Consider the following 16,078-nt stretch of genomic DNA (forward strand, 5'->3'; position numbering starts at 1 on the left):
TTAAATTGTCTTTCATGGCTCAGATGAACATTTTTAACTATAGCTATTGGTGATATGCTAAAGAGGTCACTGACCACGCCGGTGACCTAGGACCTGAGGCAGAGGAGAGATAGATCCCTTCTTTTTTTTTGAATTTGTTTTTTTTTATATACAGCAGGTCCTTATTAGTCATCCATTTTATACACATCAGTGTATACATGTCAATCCCAGTCTCCCAATTCATCACACCACCCCCACCCCCAACGCTTTCCCCCCTTGGTGTCCATACATTTGTTCTCTACATCTGTGTCTCAGTTTCTGCCCTGCAAACTGGTTCATCTGTACCATTTTTCTAGGTTCCACATATATGCATTAATATACAATATTTGTTTTTCTCTTTCTGACTTACTTCACTCTGTATGACAATCTCTAGATCCATCCACGTCTCTACAAATGACCCAATTTTGTTCCTTTTTATGGCTGAGTAATATTCCATTGTATATATGTACCACAACTTCTTTATCCATTCGTCTGTCGATGGGCATTTAGGTTGCTTCCATGACCTGGCTATTGTAAATAGTGCTGCAGTGAACATTGGGGTGCATGTGTCTTTTTGAGTTATGGTTTTCTCAGGGTACATGCCCAGTAGTGGGATTGCTGGATCATATGGTAATTCTATTTTTAGTTTTTTAAGGAACCTCCATACTGTTCCCCATAGTGGCTGTATCAATTTACATTCCCACCAACAGTGCAAGAGGGTTCCCTTTTCTCCACGCCCTCTCCAGCCATTTGTTGTTTGTAGATTTTCTCATGATGCCCATTCTAACTGGTGTGAGGTGATACCTCATTGTAGTTTTGATTTGCATTTCTCTAATAATGAGTGATGTTGAGCCGCTTTTCATCTGAGAGCTCCCTTCTTTAAGAGCCCCCCATGTCTCTTTGTGAAAAGAGGTTTCTAAGAGAATTCATCTGCTCAGCATCTATTGCAGACCTACTGTGTGCCTGACCTGTGCCAGAGGGAATGTAGAGAGGAATAATTAGGACATGGTCGTGACCTTGGAAATCTGTCTGGTGAAGGAGACAGGCACATAAACACGTAGGAGTGGAAGATGTGAGTGGCACAGTCATGCAGGCTGTGACAAAGCGTAGGAGAGCTCACTGACCTTCGATTTGTCTGCACACAGTGGCCTCTGCCTCCGGAGCCCTGGCATGTCCACACAGAGGCTGGCCTGCCCACCCCCAGTGCTGCAGAAACACCGGCACTGCTCAGGGCTGTCTGTGCAGGAGCTGCAGTGGGGCCATGAGCCTCTCCTGCTGCAGAGCTGCTGTTTCTTGGTTTCTGTCTGTATTCGGTCCTGCCTGCTTATCTTTGGTTTAGTTCCTAAGGAGAACTAAGCTGCCACAGTTTACCTCTCATCTCTCTTTCCATCTTTTCTTTCTATTCTCTTTTGCCTCTGCCCCTTTCTTTGTAAAGTTCATCACCATCCCATTAAATCATGATGATGGTGATAATGGCAGTAACTATCATGTATTGATTTTTTTTACTAATTGCCAGGTGCTGTGCTAAGCACTTTACATCTATCGTCTCATCTGCTCCCCTCAAAATTCATGCAGTCTTATCCCATCTTGTAGATGAGAACCCAAGGCCCTGTGAAGTCAATAACTTGCCCAAAGCCACACAACTCCTTTTCTTTACAAAATCACAAAATGCTGGAGGTAATCTTTGCATCTCTAGAATTTTTAGTGTGTGTGCGTGTGTATGTATGTTGTGTGTGTGTAAGAGAGGGAGACTGAGTCTTTCACCAACAAAGAGGTTTTATCTGTTTGCTTTCTTTACGTTTTGGGGCCGCTTCCAGAAATTGAGCTGTTCTGGTAGGAACTTGAAGGTTCTAGCAGGCAGAATTTCAGATGGCGAAGGCTTTCCCCGAGGGACACTCATTTCAGTGAACAGCTCTCAGTCCAGCGGGCAAGTGATGGGTTTACTCAATCACTGGGTCATTGCTGACTTCCCCTCAGACCTGGGATTGTGTGGCCTGAGGCAGAGCACTGGGAGAAAGAAAGCACTGTTAGGCCAGACTTTGCAGCAGTCTCTGATGGATGAGTTCATTTGTTTTAGTAGGGAGGGGAAAAAAGGAGGAAAGGGGTTATTGGGAGAGGAAAGAGGGATGCACGTTTAGATTTGGAGAGAAACACTTTTTCTGGTGTTCATATCTTATCAAAGTGTTACTACATTGCTTCGTTAAAAGTTTTTATAATTCTGAGGATATTAAACATACACATACTCAAATATTAGCACCAAAATCCACAAATAAAATAGCAGCAGGCTTTTCTTGTTTTTATACAATTCTCACATTTGCTGCTAATGGTTAGTTTGGGTAATTTGTATCTTTTGTATCTGTTGGTCATATTTCTTTGTATCTACCACAGTAACCAGTTTAAGGCTGAGATACAAGTCTCTGCATTAAGTTAAGAGATTGAATTGAATCAAAAATGTGGACTACAGTAGCCTTGTATAAAAGTTGAGACTTTGTAATTCAGTAAGGAAAACATCCCATGTCTTTTTCCAGTGTGTGCATCAGACAAAGATCAGTGGCATTCAACTCTTGTCCTTAGCGCCACGAAAGTGACATCCAGATTTCCGAGGGATTAATCCAGCTGCAGTTCTGTTCTAGTTTATGTTGTTAAAGAGGACCAGCAGCTCAAGACTGACATGACATCTGTTTCACCGTCCTCCTCCTCAGTAAACGAGGGTCTCTTACCCGAGGTTCTCTTTCCAAGGGTCTGCTAAGAGTAGCACATTTGCTGGATGTTTCTCCATTTCTTGTTGCATAAAATAAAGCTGAGACAAGCACTAATTTAATTAGCTTGAAATATCCTATGACTTTGAAGAATATCTCTGATCCTTTTTTTTCCTTGCCATGTCCATTAGTCATTGGAATTTTATTTTACTTTATTATGTTTATGATCTGTTAGCCGTGTCTGAATGCTGGCCCTTCAAAGGCAGGAATCGTTATCTGTTCTTCACAATGCATTTCAACACACAGGTCGCCCAGGATGTCCTTCATTGGCCGTTCAGGAAGGATCATGACTTATCTGCTTAGATTAGAATCAAATTGCGCTTTTTTAAGTAACTCATACTTATTCTATTTACATGTTCTAGTCATTTCTTGTTTTTTATTTTTTCCTTTCCAACTGTTTTCTCTCATTTTCTCCAGGGCCACATATGGGGGCAAACTGATTCTACCCAGTGCTCCTGAAAAGCCATGAGTCCGATAGGTAATGTCAGGCACCTGGCAGAGCAGAGTATGCACAGAACATTCATTACCTTGCATTTTATAAGTGCTTTGTGCAGCACTTCATAATCTACCTAGATTTTCAAAACAATCCAAAAAAAGAAGGAAAACAGCCGTTACTACTAGGATACTGACAAGGAAATCACATGGATTTGTCCCAAGTGACATGGTGAACCAGCAGCACAGCTGTCAAAAGATCCTGGTCATGGGTGTCTTGGTACAGAAGTTTCCCCACTGACGCAGGTTGGCAGCTTCCTGCAAATCCCCTTGGTATTCTGAGTCTTGGAAGTGGAAAAAGAAGGAGAACTCAAAAAGTCCATGAATATCCACCACTGGCCTTGATCACAGAGGAGCAAATCCAGAAACGGCCTAATTCTTCTGCATAGGTTCACCCTGGTGTGGATGGGTGGCTTTAATCAAGATCTGGTATTTTCGTCTCTTGCCTTCACAGAAGTAGTGTCAGCCATGAGTGAACTGTGTGAACACATATAGGTATTACAAGAATAGAGTTTTCAGCTACAGGGTAAAGGCACCAAACTTAAGTCCTTAGCTGAAGAACAATTATTCCACAAGCTTTTTCTATCCAGCTCTCTATAAGAAACATTTAAAAATTTTATTTTAATTTTTATCCATTAAAGGCAGAATAGAAAAGAGGAAATAAGAGAGCTAAGCCTTGTTCATTTTTTCACTTGATACGCAATTGAAATCAACACCCTTGGGCCAAAACATAATTGGTAATAATCTTTAGACCTCACAGGGCTTCCTGAAATATTTTGGAAAAAAAAATTTGCAAGTATGTCCTAATTGGGTAAGTGCTGAAACAAAGTTTCTAAATAAACCGAGTCTAGGTGAGAAATGGCCTTTTTATAAGTGGTAATTTCATCCTCAGCATCACTTGGGCGTAAGTTCAGGTAGGTCATAGAATAAAAGGAAGAGGCTCAGAGAGAGGCAGCCCAGCCTTGGTACTGAGGCAGGCATGTAACCCCTGCGACCAGAGCTCAGCATTCTCACTCCCCTTCCAGTGCTCTTTCCACTTGTCACCTTGCCTCCTTGTCCTCATACCTCACTGCGGAAATCCAACAAAAATGTATCATCTTGCATAGGACTTACTATTGTTATGTTTCGGAGAGACACCTCTGTACAATGATTGTTTGTGGAAGTGAGAGTTTTCCCATAAAGAAAGCAGAAGCAGATATTCCTGTTTCTTTGGCGTTAATAGCATATTGTCAATTGTCATGCCACCAAATGAGTGTGATAAGAGGAATGAATATCTTCTGTGATGCCAGCAATTGCTGGGTAATAGGAAGGTTTGACTTTTCCAGAGTATCCTCACGTCAAATGTGACATCTCTTTGTGTATTATCTTTAACATGCACAATGAAATGTGAAATGGTGTTAACAGTAGCCCAAGGATACCAAAGCTTCAAGATTAGAAATCACTTTCAGGCTGTCTTTCTTCTTCCCCCCAGTGGGCTGCTGTATTAACACTCATTACAGCGAAGCAGAACAGATGGGCAAACAGACTGATTAGTTATTTATATATATATATTTTTCTTTGTGAAGCTTAGATGTTGGCTCTTTCTTCAATAAAAGAAAGGAATTTTTAGATGTTGCCTTGTCTTGATTTCCCTTTTTAATCAAAGGAAGAAAGGGGGTACTTTGCTCCTGATCTATTAATAATGTGCCTATTATCCTTTTCTTAATTGCTGACTTCATAGCTCTCTGTGTACCCATTGCAGTCAGAATTCGATTTTCTCCAACCCTCCAAACTGCATGTGGTATCTTCATGTTCTTTCTGCCCTAGGATTTCTTTATGGAGTTTATCACTTTTAATTCATTTTTCAGAAGTGTCTTTCTTGACAAGGAAACTGTCTACAGTATTTTTGGCTTTTCCATCCAAAATGAAAAAATAAATGATTAATTGGTGGAAAGTGAAATTATCCATAATATTACATAAATAGAAATATTATCCATAGCCTTTTTTAAGAAGGTCAGATATTTCTTTGATTTTTCTTAAAACAGATTTTGCATATTTTATTCCTTCCCAATTTTATAAAAGTAGGTTTTTTGATGAAATTATGCTTCCAGTTCAAAAAGTCAAGGTAAAGAAAAAAGCCATCCAGAATTCCACTTCTGGATATATATATTCAAAGGAAATGAAATTATTATCTTGAAGAGATATCTGCACTTACGTGTTCATTGCGGCATTATTCACAGTAGTCAAGGTATGGAAACAAGTGTCCTTCAGTGAATGAATGGATCAAGAAAATGTGAGGCACACACACACACACACACACACACACACACACACACACACAGAGGAATATTATTCAGCCTGTTTATGAAAGAAATCCTGCCATTCCCAACTATATGGATTAACCTGGAAGGAATTAAGCTAAGTGAAATAAGCTAGACAGAGAATCTTATATGTAGAATCTTAAAAATAAAAAAGTCAAACTCATGGAAACAGAGAGTAGAATTGTGGTCGCCAGAGGCTGGGGAGTGGGAAAAATAGGCAGAGGCTGGTAAAAGGGTACAAACTTTCAGTTATAAGATGAATAAGGTCTGAGGTATAACATGGTGACTATAGTTGATAACACCGTATTGTATAATTGAAAGTTGCTAAAAGAGTAGAACGTGGGTACACATCAAAAAAAAAAAAAAAGTAAATATATGAAGTGATACATGTGTTAATTAACTTGGTGGGAATCCTTTCACAATGTATATAGTATATTGAATCATCCTGTTGAATATAGTATATTGCAGTTTTGTCAGTTATTCCTCAATAAAGCTGAAAAAAATAAAACTAAAATAAAAAGAAATCCATCTGCACTGCAAAAAAAAAAGCCATCATAAATCCATAATCTTTTCTTATAAAAGGGAAAATGTATCACACATATATAACATGCATAAAAAAGTAATGGACTCACTTGTATACAGAAAAGAACTTCCTCATGTTATAATGTGAAGTATCCTGGAACAATAATTCCCCTAAGGATATCTAAAATAGTACGTGAAGTGTCTTGAGGCATAGTGTAAGGAGAGGAGGGATAAACGTGCACAGTTAAAGGTTTTTTAGTCTTTTTGAAAATTTTTGAATTGGAGTTACAGATTTGCTCATGTGTTTTATCAAAGCAAGAAAATTATTCTATAAAGATGGCGCTATATGAGGTTAATGCATAGCATTATGAAGGGATTACAGCTTCTAATTTCTAATATAGGATAATATAGCCGTATAGCCACTTGGGGAGATTTTTACACAAAGCCGTGGGCTATTAATTGGAGCCCATGTTTTTGAGGTGCCCAATGATCCTATCATATAGATTATTTAGTTTTAAAAAACCATCCTCAGTGGGACTTGGTATTAGAAGATTCCATCAAACATCAAAGAGATGCTTCAGTTTAATTCTCACACTGTGATCTGTGACTTCAGAAATAGCATGCTGTTAATAACAATATGTGAGAACGAGACTCAGATCTTCTTGGTGCTTTCGGTCTCTGCATGCTCATTTGCACCCTCAGTTACCTCTCTAAGTGGGCTGGTTTCAGGGAGGTGAATGAATAGATGATGTGGGAGTTGGGAGGGAAAAGCTGAGCAAAACTAATGGAAAAATGGAAGCTAAAAAAATATGCTCGAATTTATGTGAAGGATAGTAGAAACTGAAGGGAAGCTTTCTTGAGCAGATGATGGTGGCAGTCATTAGGGGTACATTTCTGAAGGTCTCCTCAATTTGAGGTCTCAGTTAGATTGAGGTTAATTAAGAGAATTTTCAGTAGAAGTGAAACCTTGACATTACATCAGGCTATAAAAGAGATGCAGTTCAGAAGTGTTTTAATGATGTTTATTCAGCTATGGTCGGGTCTCAAACTCAACCTTTCTTGACATTCCCAATCTCGAGGCTGAATCAGGTGCCTGTGGGGTGAACTCCCCTGTCATCCTATATTTAACCAGCAGTTGCTGTACCACATTGTTGTGAAACTGGTCTTTCTCACGACCTCCTTTCTCTGAGTGTTCATATTCTATGGGGATGGAGAGGGCACTGTATCTTGTCCTGTTTATCTCTATATACCCAGTGTCTGCCAAAAATGTGTCTGTCAGTTTAGTAGTTTTCAATAAATATCTATTGATTAAATGAATGAATGAATGGACAATTGTTTATGTGCAGAATCCAAATGACATAGTAAAAAAACTTTCCCCAGTGATCAATGGTTAATTTTGAGAGTTGGAGATCCTCTGCCTCTCAGGTAACTTCATAATTATCTCCTTCAAAATGGGCAAAATATTAAAATACATTTCTGTCAAAGTTGTAAAACTTGAAAACCTCACTCTTAAAATTAACTTACTGCTATAAAATACATAATGTGTGTGTTTCAAAAACAAAACCCGCACCTAATTGTGATTTGGAGAGAACTCACATTGAGTGATAGTGCTTTTTAAAAAATATAATTAAATGAAGACTTCTCAAGTCATCACTTGAATTGGATGTGTCTAATTAGAATCGTGTCTAATCTGCTTATTAACATGCCTCTCACTTCCATGCCTGAATAATAGAGAAGTCCTTTGAAAAGTTTTTTTTAATGTTTTATTTTTGTTTGCCTGCTGCAATGTGTTTGATTTTCATGTGATTTCAACTTTTTTTTTATTCAAGTAAGATTTGTTGCTACAAACAGAACTTTTAAAACAGAAGAAACAGCGCACAGTGCTTTTCAAGAATAGCAAAGATTAATTCACGTCTTAGATTCTTACATTAACTTCTTGGGTAGATTGTGAGGCTGTAAGCGTGAAATAGGAATGAGGAACAGAAAAGGAAGAGGACTCCCAGAGAGGAGGGTTGTAAACTGTCTCTAGATTCCTACTGTCCTTCTGGATTTTGCTAGGGTTTCCCACTCTCCTTCCTGTTTTTACTTTGTTCATTCTGAGGAGGCGGCAACAGACTGGGAGGGGAGGCGAGGTTTCCCCTCTCACTTCGGGTTGCTCTGCGGTGTACCGTGTACGTGTGAGGTTGTTTTCCCACATCCCTTTTTGAAAAGTAAGGAATTCATTCTGGGAGCCCACACCTGTCACCTTCCGTGGTAATGCTGAAAGGGAACGAGGGAGATGGGCCAAGCAGCAGCAGCAACAACCCTTAGCAGCCACCTGCTTACAGAGGAGTTTTCTCCCTTCTGCCTTTAGAACTGATTCCTGTCTCCTGTCCTTCTTGTCTCATATTTCAGTGCTGTTTCTTTAAAAACTGTAGTAGGTCGACAGAGTGGATTTCAGCACTACTAATTTAATGTCTCTCAAAGTGTGCTCAAATTTGGATCAAATGGACTTCCTATGTCTTAGGAGGTTTTATAGTTTATTAAGTTGGATAAAGTTAGCAAGGCCTCCTCCAGGGCCTTCACAGGCATCAGCAGTGCAATCCTCTTCCTTGCCCCGCCCCGACCTTGACCCCTCTGAACACACACACACACACACAAACATCTGCCACATGGTTCCAAGTTCCAGCGTCTTAGCTCAGGCAGTTCTTTGCATCTGGATGATGGTACTGTCCTTTCAGCCTGGCAAGTTTCTACCAAACGTTAAGACCCTACAGAATATCACTTCTTTTAATTCCTGCCTTTTCCCAATCATCATTTAATCTGCTTCTTTGAATTCTACATTGCCATAGATTCCTGTGAATCATTTATCGTGGCACTTAACACAATGTATTGTGTAGGTTAAAAAAATAAAAGTCAGCACATCTCCCCGATCTGGCCCAGGAGCTCTATAGACCAATATGAGTAGACCATCAGTGGAAATACTGTAGCTTTAATGACATTGCTGCCAACTATCATCAGAATAGTTGTGTGTGTGTTTTCCATATAGCTTTAAAAAGGGGAAAATGTGTTAACCTGAGGTTACCTAATAGTGTTGAGAAACTGTGATAAGCATTAACTAGGAAAAAAATCATCCTTGTTTGTAAAACTTTACCAACTAACCCTATACTTTCTGTTAATGATTTTATATAACCAGTGATAGAAACTAGTCTGGAGAACTATACAAAGACATGGCTAGTATAATAGCCATTGAGTTGATGTTGAAATTTGTATTTGCTTGGCTTGATTTAAGATCATTACCTGTGTTATCTAAGTTCATTTCTTAGATTGATTTAGAATTATCTTTTAGTATTGGGCTAATTTGAAAATTTCCCTTTGCTGAGATTAGGTGGTTTAAATGATAGAGTTTCTGTGTCCATAGGTGTTGTCAATGCTCTAGGAAGGAGGGCTTAGGGGCACCAATCTTGCTGGAAGAGAAAACTTGCAGCTGCCTTTGGGTAGCACTGTTCTTGACACTGAGAAATATCAGTTGTTCCTAAAGCAGAGAGGCGAGTAGTGGAATATGGGTGCTGATGAAGATAAAGAGGGTGGCTTGGCAGCTTCTTTTGCTCTGCCATGGGTGTGAGGGGTAAGGGCCTGTGTTACAGTGGGATGGGTGGAGATGAAGGCATGGGTAGATGCTTCAAAGTAAACATCTACCAGACTGGAATGGCTTGATAAGGATGATGAAAAAATAAAATAAATAAAAATGAGCAAGTTGAGCATGACAGACCTTGAGAATTTGGATAGTGACCTTGAGTAGGGCAGGGGAAGGTAAATTCACTCCAGTTAACTAGGGGATTATCTCCCTTGTGGTTTATCCATAAATGCTCTTGCAGCCTTTAGTAGAGGTCAAACAGAGGCATCAAGGCTCTGAAACAGGTGGACGACCACCTCGTTTTCTTCCCTTCATATTCCTACATCTGCTCAGTCCTTAAAGCATTCAGCTAACTAAGCAGAAAATTGACAAAAAGTACATTTAAGTCCTTTCCCCCATCTCCTTCCTTCCCAAACAGTATTGCCTCAAGTAAAATAAAATATTGAATCATTTATGGAACCCACTGGAAATGCTAGCCCATGTTCCAACCCACCTCCTCCTGGCAAAATCTGAGGAGCTGGGAAGAGCTGGCCTGTGTGCAGGACAGGATGAGGAGGTTGGAGGACTCCTCCCAGTCTCTGGAACGCGATGGATCTCATCAATGTGCTTTCCTCCCTCTGAAGCTTTTTGAGATTCCGGAACATTAGCAAACCTATATAGCCCATTAAGTTTGTGTGTGGCAAGTAGGAGTGCTCAAATATTTATTTGAATAAATAAATAGAAATTTTTTAGCTCCTCAAAAAGTCCAGCCACACCTAGAGTCTGTCATACAGAGTGAAGTAAGTAAGCAAGAGAAAAACAAATACTGGATGCTAACACATATATATGGAATCTAAAAAAAAAAAGGTTCTGAAGAACCTAGGGGCAGGACAGGAATAAAGATGCAGACATAGAGAATGGACTTGAGGACATGCGGAGGGGGAAGGGGAAGCTGGGATGAAGTGAGAGAGTGGCATGGACATATATACACCACCAAATGTAAAATAGATAGCTAGTGGGAAGCAGCCGCATAGCACAGGGAGATCAGCTCGGTGCTTTGTGATCACCTAGAGGGGTGGGATAGGGAGGGTAGAAGGGAGATGCAAGAGGGAGGAGATATGGGAATATATGTATATGTAGAGCTGATTCACTTTGTTATAAAGCAGAAACTAACACAGCATTGTAAAGCAATTATACTCCAATAAAGATGTTAAAAAAAAAAAAAGTCCAGCCACAGAACACTCTAAGATATAAATCACAGCAAGATCCTTTTTGACCCACCTCCTAGAGTAATGGAAATAAAATCAAAAATAAACAAATGGGACCTAATGAAACAAAATCTTTTGCACAACAAAGGAAACCATAAACAAGACGGAAAGATGACCCTCAGAATGGGAGAAAATATTTGCGAACAAAGCAACTGACAAAGGATTAATCTCCAAAATATACAAGCAGCTCATGCAGCTCAATATCAAAAAAACAAACAACCCAATCCAGAAATGGGCAGAAGACCTAAACAGACATTTCTCCAAAGTAGACATACAGATTGCCAACAAACACATGAAAAGATGCTCAACATCACTAATCATTAGAGAAAGGCAAAGCAAGACTACAGTGAGGTATCACCTCACACCGGTCAGAATGGCCATCATCAAAAAATCTACAAACGGTAAATGCTGGAGAGGGTGTGGAGAAAAGGGAACCCTCCTGCACTGTTGGTGGGAATGTAAATGGATGCAGCCACTATGGAGAACAGTATGGAGGTTCCTTAAAAAACTAAAAATAGAACTACCATATGACCCAGCAATCCCACTACTGGGCATATACCCTGAGAAAACCATAATTCAAAAAGATACATGGGGCTTCCCTGGTGGCACAGTGGTTAAGAATCCGCCTGCCAATGCAGGGGACATAGGTTCGAGCCCTGGTCCGGGAAGATCCCACATGCCGTGGAGCAACCAAGCCCATGCACCACAACTACTGAGCCTGTGCTCTAGAGACCGCGAGCCACAACTACTGAGCCCATGTGCCACAACTCCTGAAGCCTGCACACCTAGAACCCGTGCTCCGCAACAGGAGAAGCCACCACGATGAGAAGTCTGCGCACTGCAACGAAGAGTAGCCCCCGCTCGCTGCAACCAGAGAAGGCCCGTGTGCAGCAACGAAGACCCAGTGCAGCCAAAAATAAAATAAATTTATATAAAACAAACAAACAAGTAAAAAAAAAAAAAAGATACATGTACCACAATCTTCATTGTAACACTATTTACAATAGCCAGGACATGGAGGCAACCTAAATGTCCATCGACAGATGAATGGATAAAGAAGATGTGGCACATATATACAATGGAATATTACTCAGCCATAAAAAGAAATGAAATTGAGTTATTTGTAGTGAGGTGGATGGACCTAGAGTCTGTCAGACAGAGTGAAGTAAGTCAGAAAGAGAAAAACAAATACCGTATGCTAACGCACATATATGGAATCTGAAAAAAAACGGTACTAATGAACTTAGGGGCAGGGCAGGAATAAAGATGCAGACATAGAGAATAGACTTGAGGACACGGGGAGGGGGAAGGTTAAGCTGGGACGAAGTGAGAGAGTGGCATGGACATATATACACTACCAAATGTAAAATCGATAGCTAGTGGGAAGCAGCCGCATAGCACAGGGAGATCAGCTCGGTGCTTTGTGACCACCTAGAGGGGTGGGATAAGGAGGGTGGGAGGGAGGCTCAAGAGGGAGAGGATATGGGGATACGTGTATACATATAGCTGATTCACTTGGTCATACAGCAGAAACTAACACAACATTGTAAAGCAATTATATTCCAATAAAGATTAAAAAAAAAAAAAAAAGTCCAGCCACGTGTTGTGCAGGGCACAGGCCTTCTGACCTTGCTTTTCAGGCGGGGGTCAGATGAGAATGACCGGTGCTGCATTTCCTTCTTCAGCGCCTGGTCGCACCCCAGTCCAGTTGGGTCGGGCGGGAATCACCACGGAGACTGAGACACTGGCTTCGTGTCCCACATTCTGATCTAGCGCTCTCTTCTTGCAGGTGCGCACATTTTGACCGACTCAGCAAGAAGGTGGATTTTCCTTGTGTCTAAAGAGAAAAAAATGTCCCCGTGTCTGTAGAGATGCTTTGCAGTTCAGCCCGGCTGAAGCTGACCGAATGAGACTATGGGCTGTGCCTCTGCGAAGCATGTTGCCACTGTTCAAAATGAAGAGGAAGCCCAGAAAGGGAAGAACTACCAGAATGGAGACGTGTTTGGTGGTAAGTGCCGTTGAATTTCATCCTTGGCCCCTCCATCCAGGCCTTTCACGTGAACAATTGCAGTGTTCCTGTGTTCTGTTTGCTGAGGGGCGGGGCGGGGTGCAGGGGTGACGGGGGTGTGTGGGTAGAGGGCTGATGAGAGATGATAAAAATCAAGGCAGATCTTTTACATTGGACAGTTTTCATCATAATTTATACCTAGAAGACTTTGAGGAGGATCATGGAGGTTTTATGCAGAGCTCACATTTAAATCAAGCTTTGAAGAACTAGTAGGACATAAACAGGTGCATGGGACAGCGGCCACAGGGTGTCCCGGTCCAGAACTGTAGGACTGAACACATGGAGGTCCAAAAACGGGCAAGGATTTATAATGGAGGGAATGACGTGTTTTTTGGAGTTTATTATAAGTTTATAAGGAATTACTCTTTCTGTGAATTAGAAATTCTCGGTTTCAAAAACACAATTACAGTGAACTTAGAAATCGTCTTTTAACCATCCTGTGATGATTCATAGTGACTTGAGAATATCTAGTGCAGAGGTCACAAACTGCCAACCCATGGCCACATCTGGTTTACAAATATATTTTCTTTGGCCCCCAGAGAATTTTAAAATAAAAAAGCAAGGTGACCTTTAAAAATCAGGATGTTTGAGCTTCCCTGGTGGCGCAGTGGTTGAGAATCTGCCTGCTAATGCAGGGGACACGGGTTCGAGCCCTGGTCTGGGAAGATCCCACATGCCGCAGAGCAACTGGGCCCGTGAGCCACAACTACTGAGCCTGCGCGTCTGGAGCCTGTGCTCCGTAACAAAAGAGGCCACGACAGTGAGAGTCCCGCGCACCGCGATGAAGAGTGGCCCCCGCTTGCCGCAACTGGAGAAAGGCCTCGCACAGAAACGAAGACCCAACACAGCCAAAAAATAAATAAAAAAAATAAATAAATAAAAAAAAATTAAAAAAAAAAAAATCAGGATGTTTCACACAAAACCCCAAATTTCTTGAGAAGGTCTGACAACATTGATTTTCCATTTCCTGAGGCAACAGTTGCTGGAATGGGGTAGCAGTTGCCGGTTCAGTCAGAGTATGGCCTCCGGTAAACGGGCTGAGCCCTCCCCGTGAACGCACATCAGGCCCAGTTCGCTCGCTGACGTTCCATGCCTGGCCACTTACAGCCTTTTGAGTTTGCCTAATCTTGAGTTTGTCCTTTGGAAGATCAGTGATTACCCTGATGCAGGGTGGCTATGGGTTTGTACAAAATTCCAGCTAGTCCAGGCAGATGAAGCAGTTTTTGCTAATTATTTTAACAATAATACCCAAGACTTGACATTTTCATGGTACTTTTATTCATAAAAGCACCTCTACATCTCTTATTCGATAAAGAACCTCATTGCAATGATGTTTACATGTAAACAACTCAAGTTGCACTATTCAGTCTCTGTCAAGGAATTCCACTGCGTTTCAACCTCTAGCTTTTGGTCCGTTGCAATGGTTGTTTCAGTCCCCTGGGGAAGAATTGGGAACAATGTGGAAGGGGTAATGCTCTGTTACAAGTGGGCTCATGTATATGGAGGGAGGAAGATTTCATTTTGGTTTGTTTTAAGGAGATGTATTTGTTGCCTGGAACAAATTTGCTTCTAGTGGTCACTACCGATAGAAACAAGAACTGTGGAGAAGAGTGACATATGAGCGTCTCAATAAAGTAGAATCCAGCTCTTTGAAAGCACACCTTCTGGGAAGACAGCTAATGGGAACTAGAGTCATTACTGTTACTCTCAAACACTTAACTTTTAAGAGGAAATAATCTAGTATCAGGAATTTGTTTAAATTAAACTTCTATGTGAGGTTCTGTGTCATTGTCATTTTTGTAATTAGAGCTACCACTTACGGAGCCTTCACCATATGTCAGACACCGAGAAGCATTTACATTCATTTTCATGTTGAATTTTCACAACAATCCTGTGAAATCTCTGCCATCTTAATTTTACAGATTTGGAAGCTGAAGCACAGTGTGACTAACTGGTCCAAAGTTACTCAGCTACTAAGTGATAGAATCAGATGTCTCAGACTCCAAAGTCCACATTTCTTTCTCAATGTCATTTCCTGCTGCCTCCCATCCGTCACTCATTCTTTAATGCGAAAAAGTATTGACTGGCCGGTACACGATGTGTCAGACCATTTGCTAAATGCCATGGAGGATACAGAGATAAACCTTGCTTTCTAGGACTTCGTAAGAGGACGAAGAAGTGTTATGAGGCAGAATAAGCCAAATACCAGAAAAGGAAAAGGCATACACATCATGATAAGAGTCAGAGGGTTGAGAGACTGCCTTAAAAGGTGGGATCAGAGCAGATTTCTTATAGAGGTGACAGCTGACCCTGGCCCTAAAGGACTGGAGAATCTAAACCTGTCGGATGAAGGGTGTAGGAAGGAACTAGATGAAGAAAGGCTAGACGTGATGTGACCCATATTCAAGAATTACAAGTAATCCAGTTGGAATGGAATATAAAATATAAGTGAGAGGGAACTGGGTACAAAACTAAGTTAGGGTTAAATTATGGAGAATGTGGAATACCAAATTACAATCTGTAGTAAGGTAACCTTAGATTTGTAAGAGCAAAAATTTAGTGATATTCAGTATATTGTATTAATATTTTGCTTGGCAATGAGACCATCTAACCATTCATTTGCTAATATGGTTACAACTTTTATAGCTAAGAAGACTTTCTGCTGTTCTAAAGTACCATGTGTAGTTTGCAAATGTTAGCATCTAATAAAGGAGGCTTGTATTAGTCAACTATTGCTGGGTAATAGACAGCCTCAAGATCTTAGTGGCATTCAGCAATAATCATGTCTTTCTTGATCACGAGTTGCTTGGTCAGCTGGAGTGGCTCTGCTCCATGTCCCTCTCAGCTTCCTCCTGGGACCAGTGAGCCAAGGGGGAGGGTATGCTCTTCTTTTGCAAAAGGGTAAAAGTACAAGTGATACACATGATGCCTCTTAAGCTTAGGCTTAGACCTGGCACCCACACTGTCACTTGCACCCACGTTTTACTAGCCGAATCAAGTCACGTGAACAGGCTCAAAGACAAGGGGCAGAGAAGTCCATCTGACCACAGCACATT

The 16,078-nt window shown here is 40.9% G+C and overlaps 1 protein-coding gene across 1 annotated transcript in view; it reads left to right on the forward strand.

The window, feature by feature from the left end:
• LOC130704565 (uncharacterized protein C1orf21-like) overlaps positions 1-16,078 on the forward strand; it is a 118,850-nt gene that overhangs the window by 69,004 nt on the left and 33,768 nt on the right. Inside the window, exon 2 of the mRNA XM_057525929.1 lies at positions 12,744-12,962. Coding sequence (XP_057381912.1) covers positions 12,869-12,962 — 94 coding nt within the window. The 5' untranslated portion in view covers positions 12,744-12,868. The remainder of the gene's footprint in view (positions 1-12,743; positions 12,963-16,078) is intronic.

The sequence above is a fragment of the Balaenoptera acutorostrata genome, chromosome 1 (assembly GCF_949987535.1).
Source record: "Balaenoptera acutorostrata chromosome 1, mBalAcu1.1, whole genome shotgun sequence".
Classification (NCBI taxonomy): Eukaryota; Metazoa; Chordata; class Mammalia; order Artiodactyla; family Balaenopteridae; genus Balaenoptera; species Balaenoptera acutorostrata.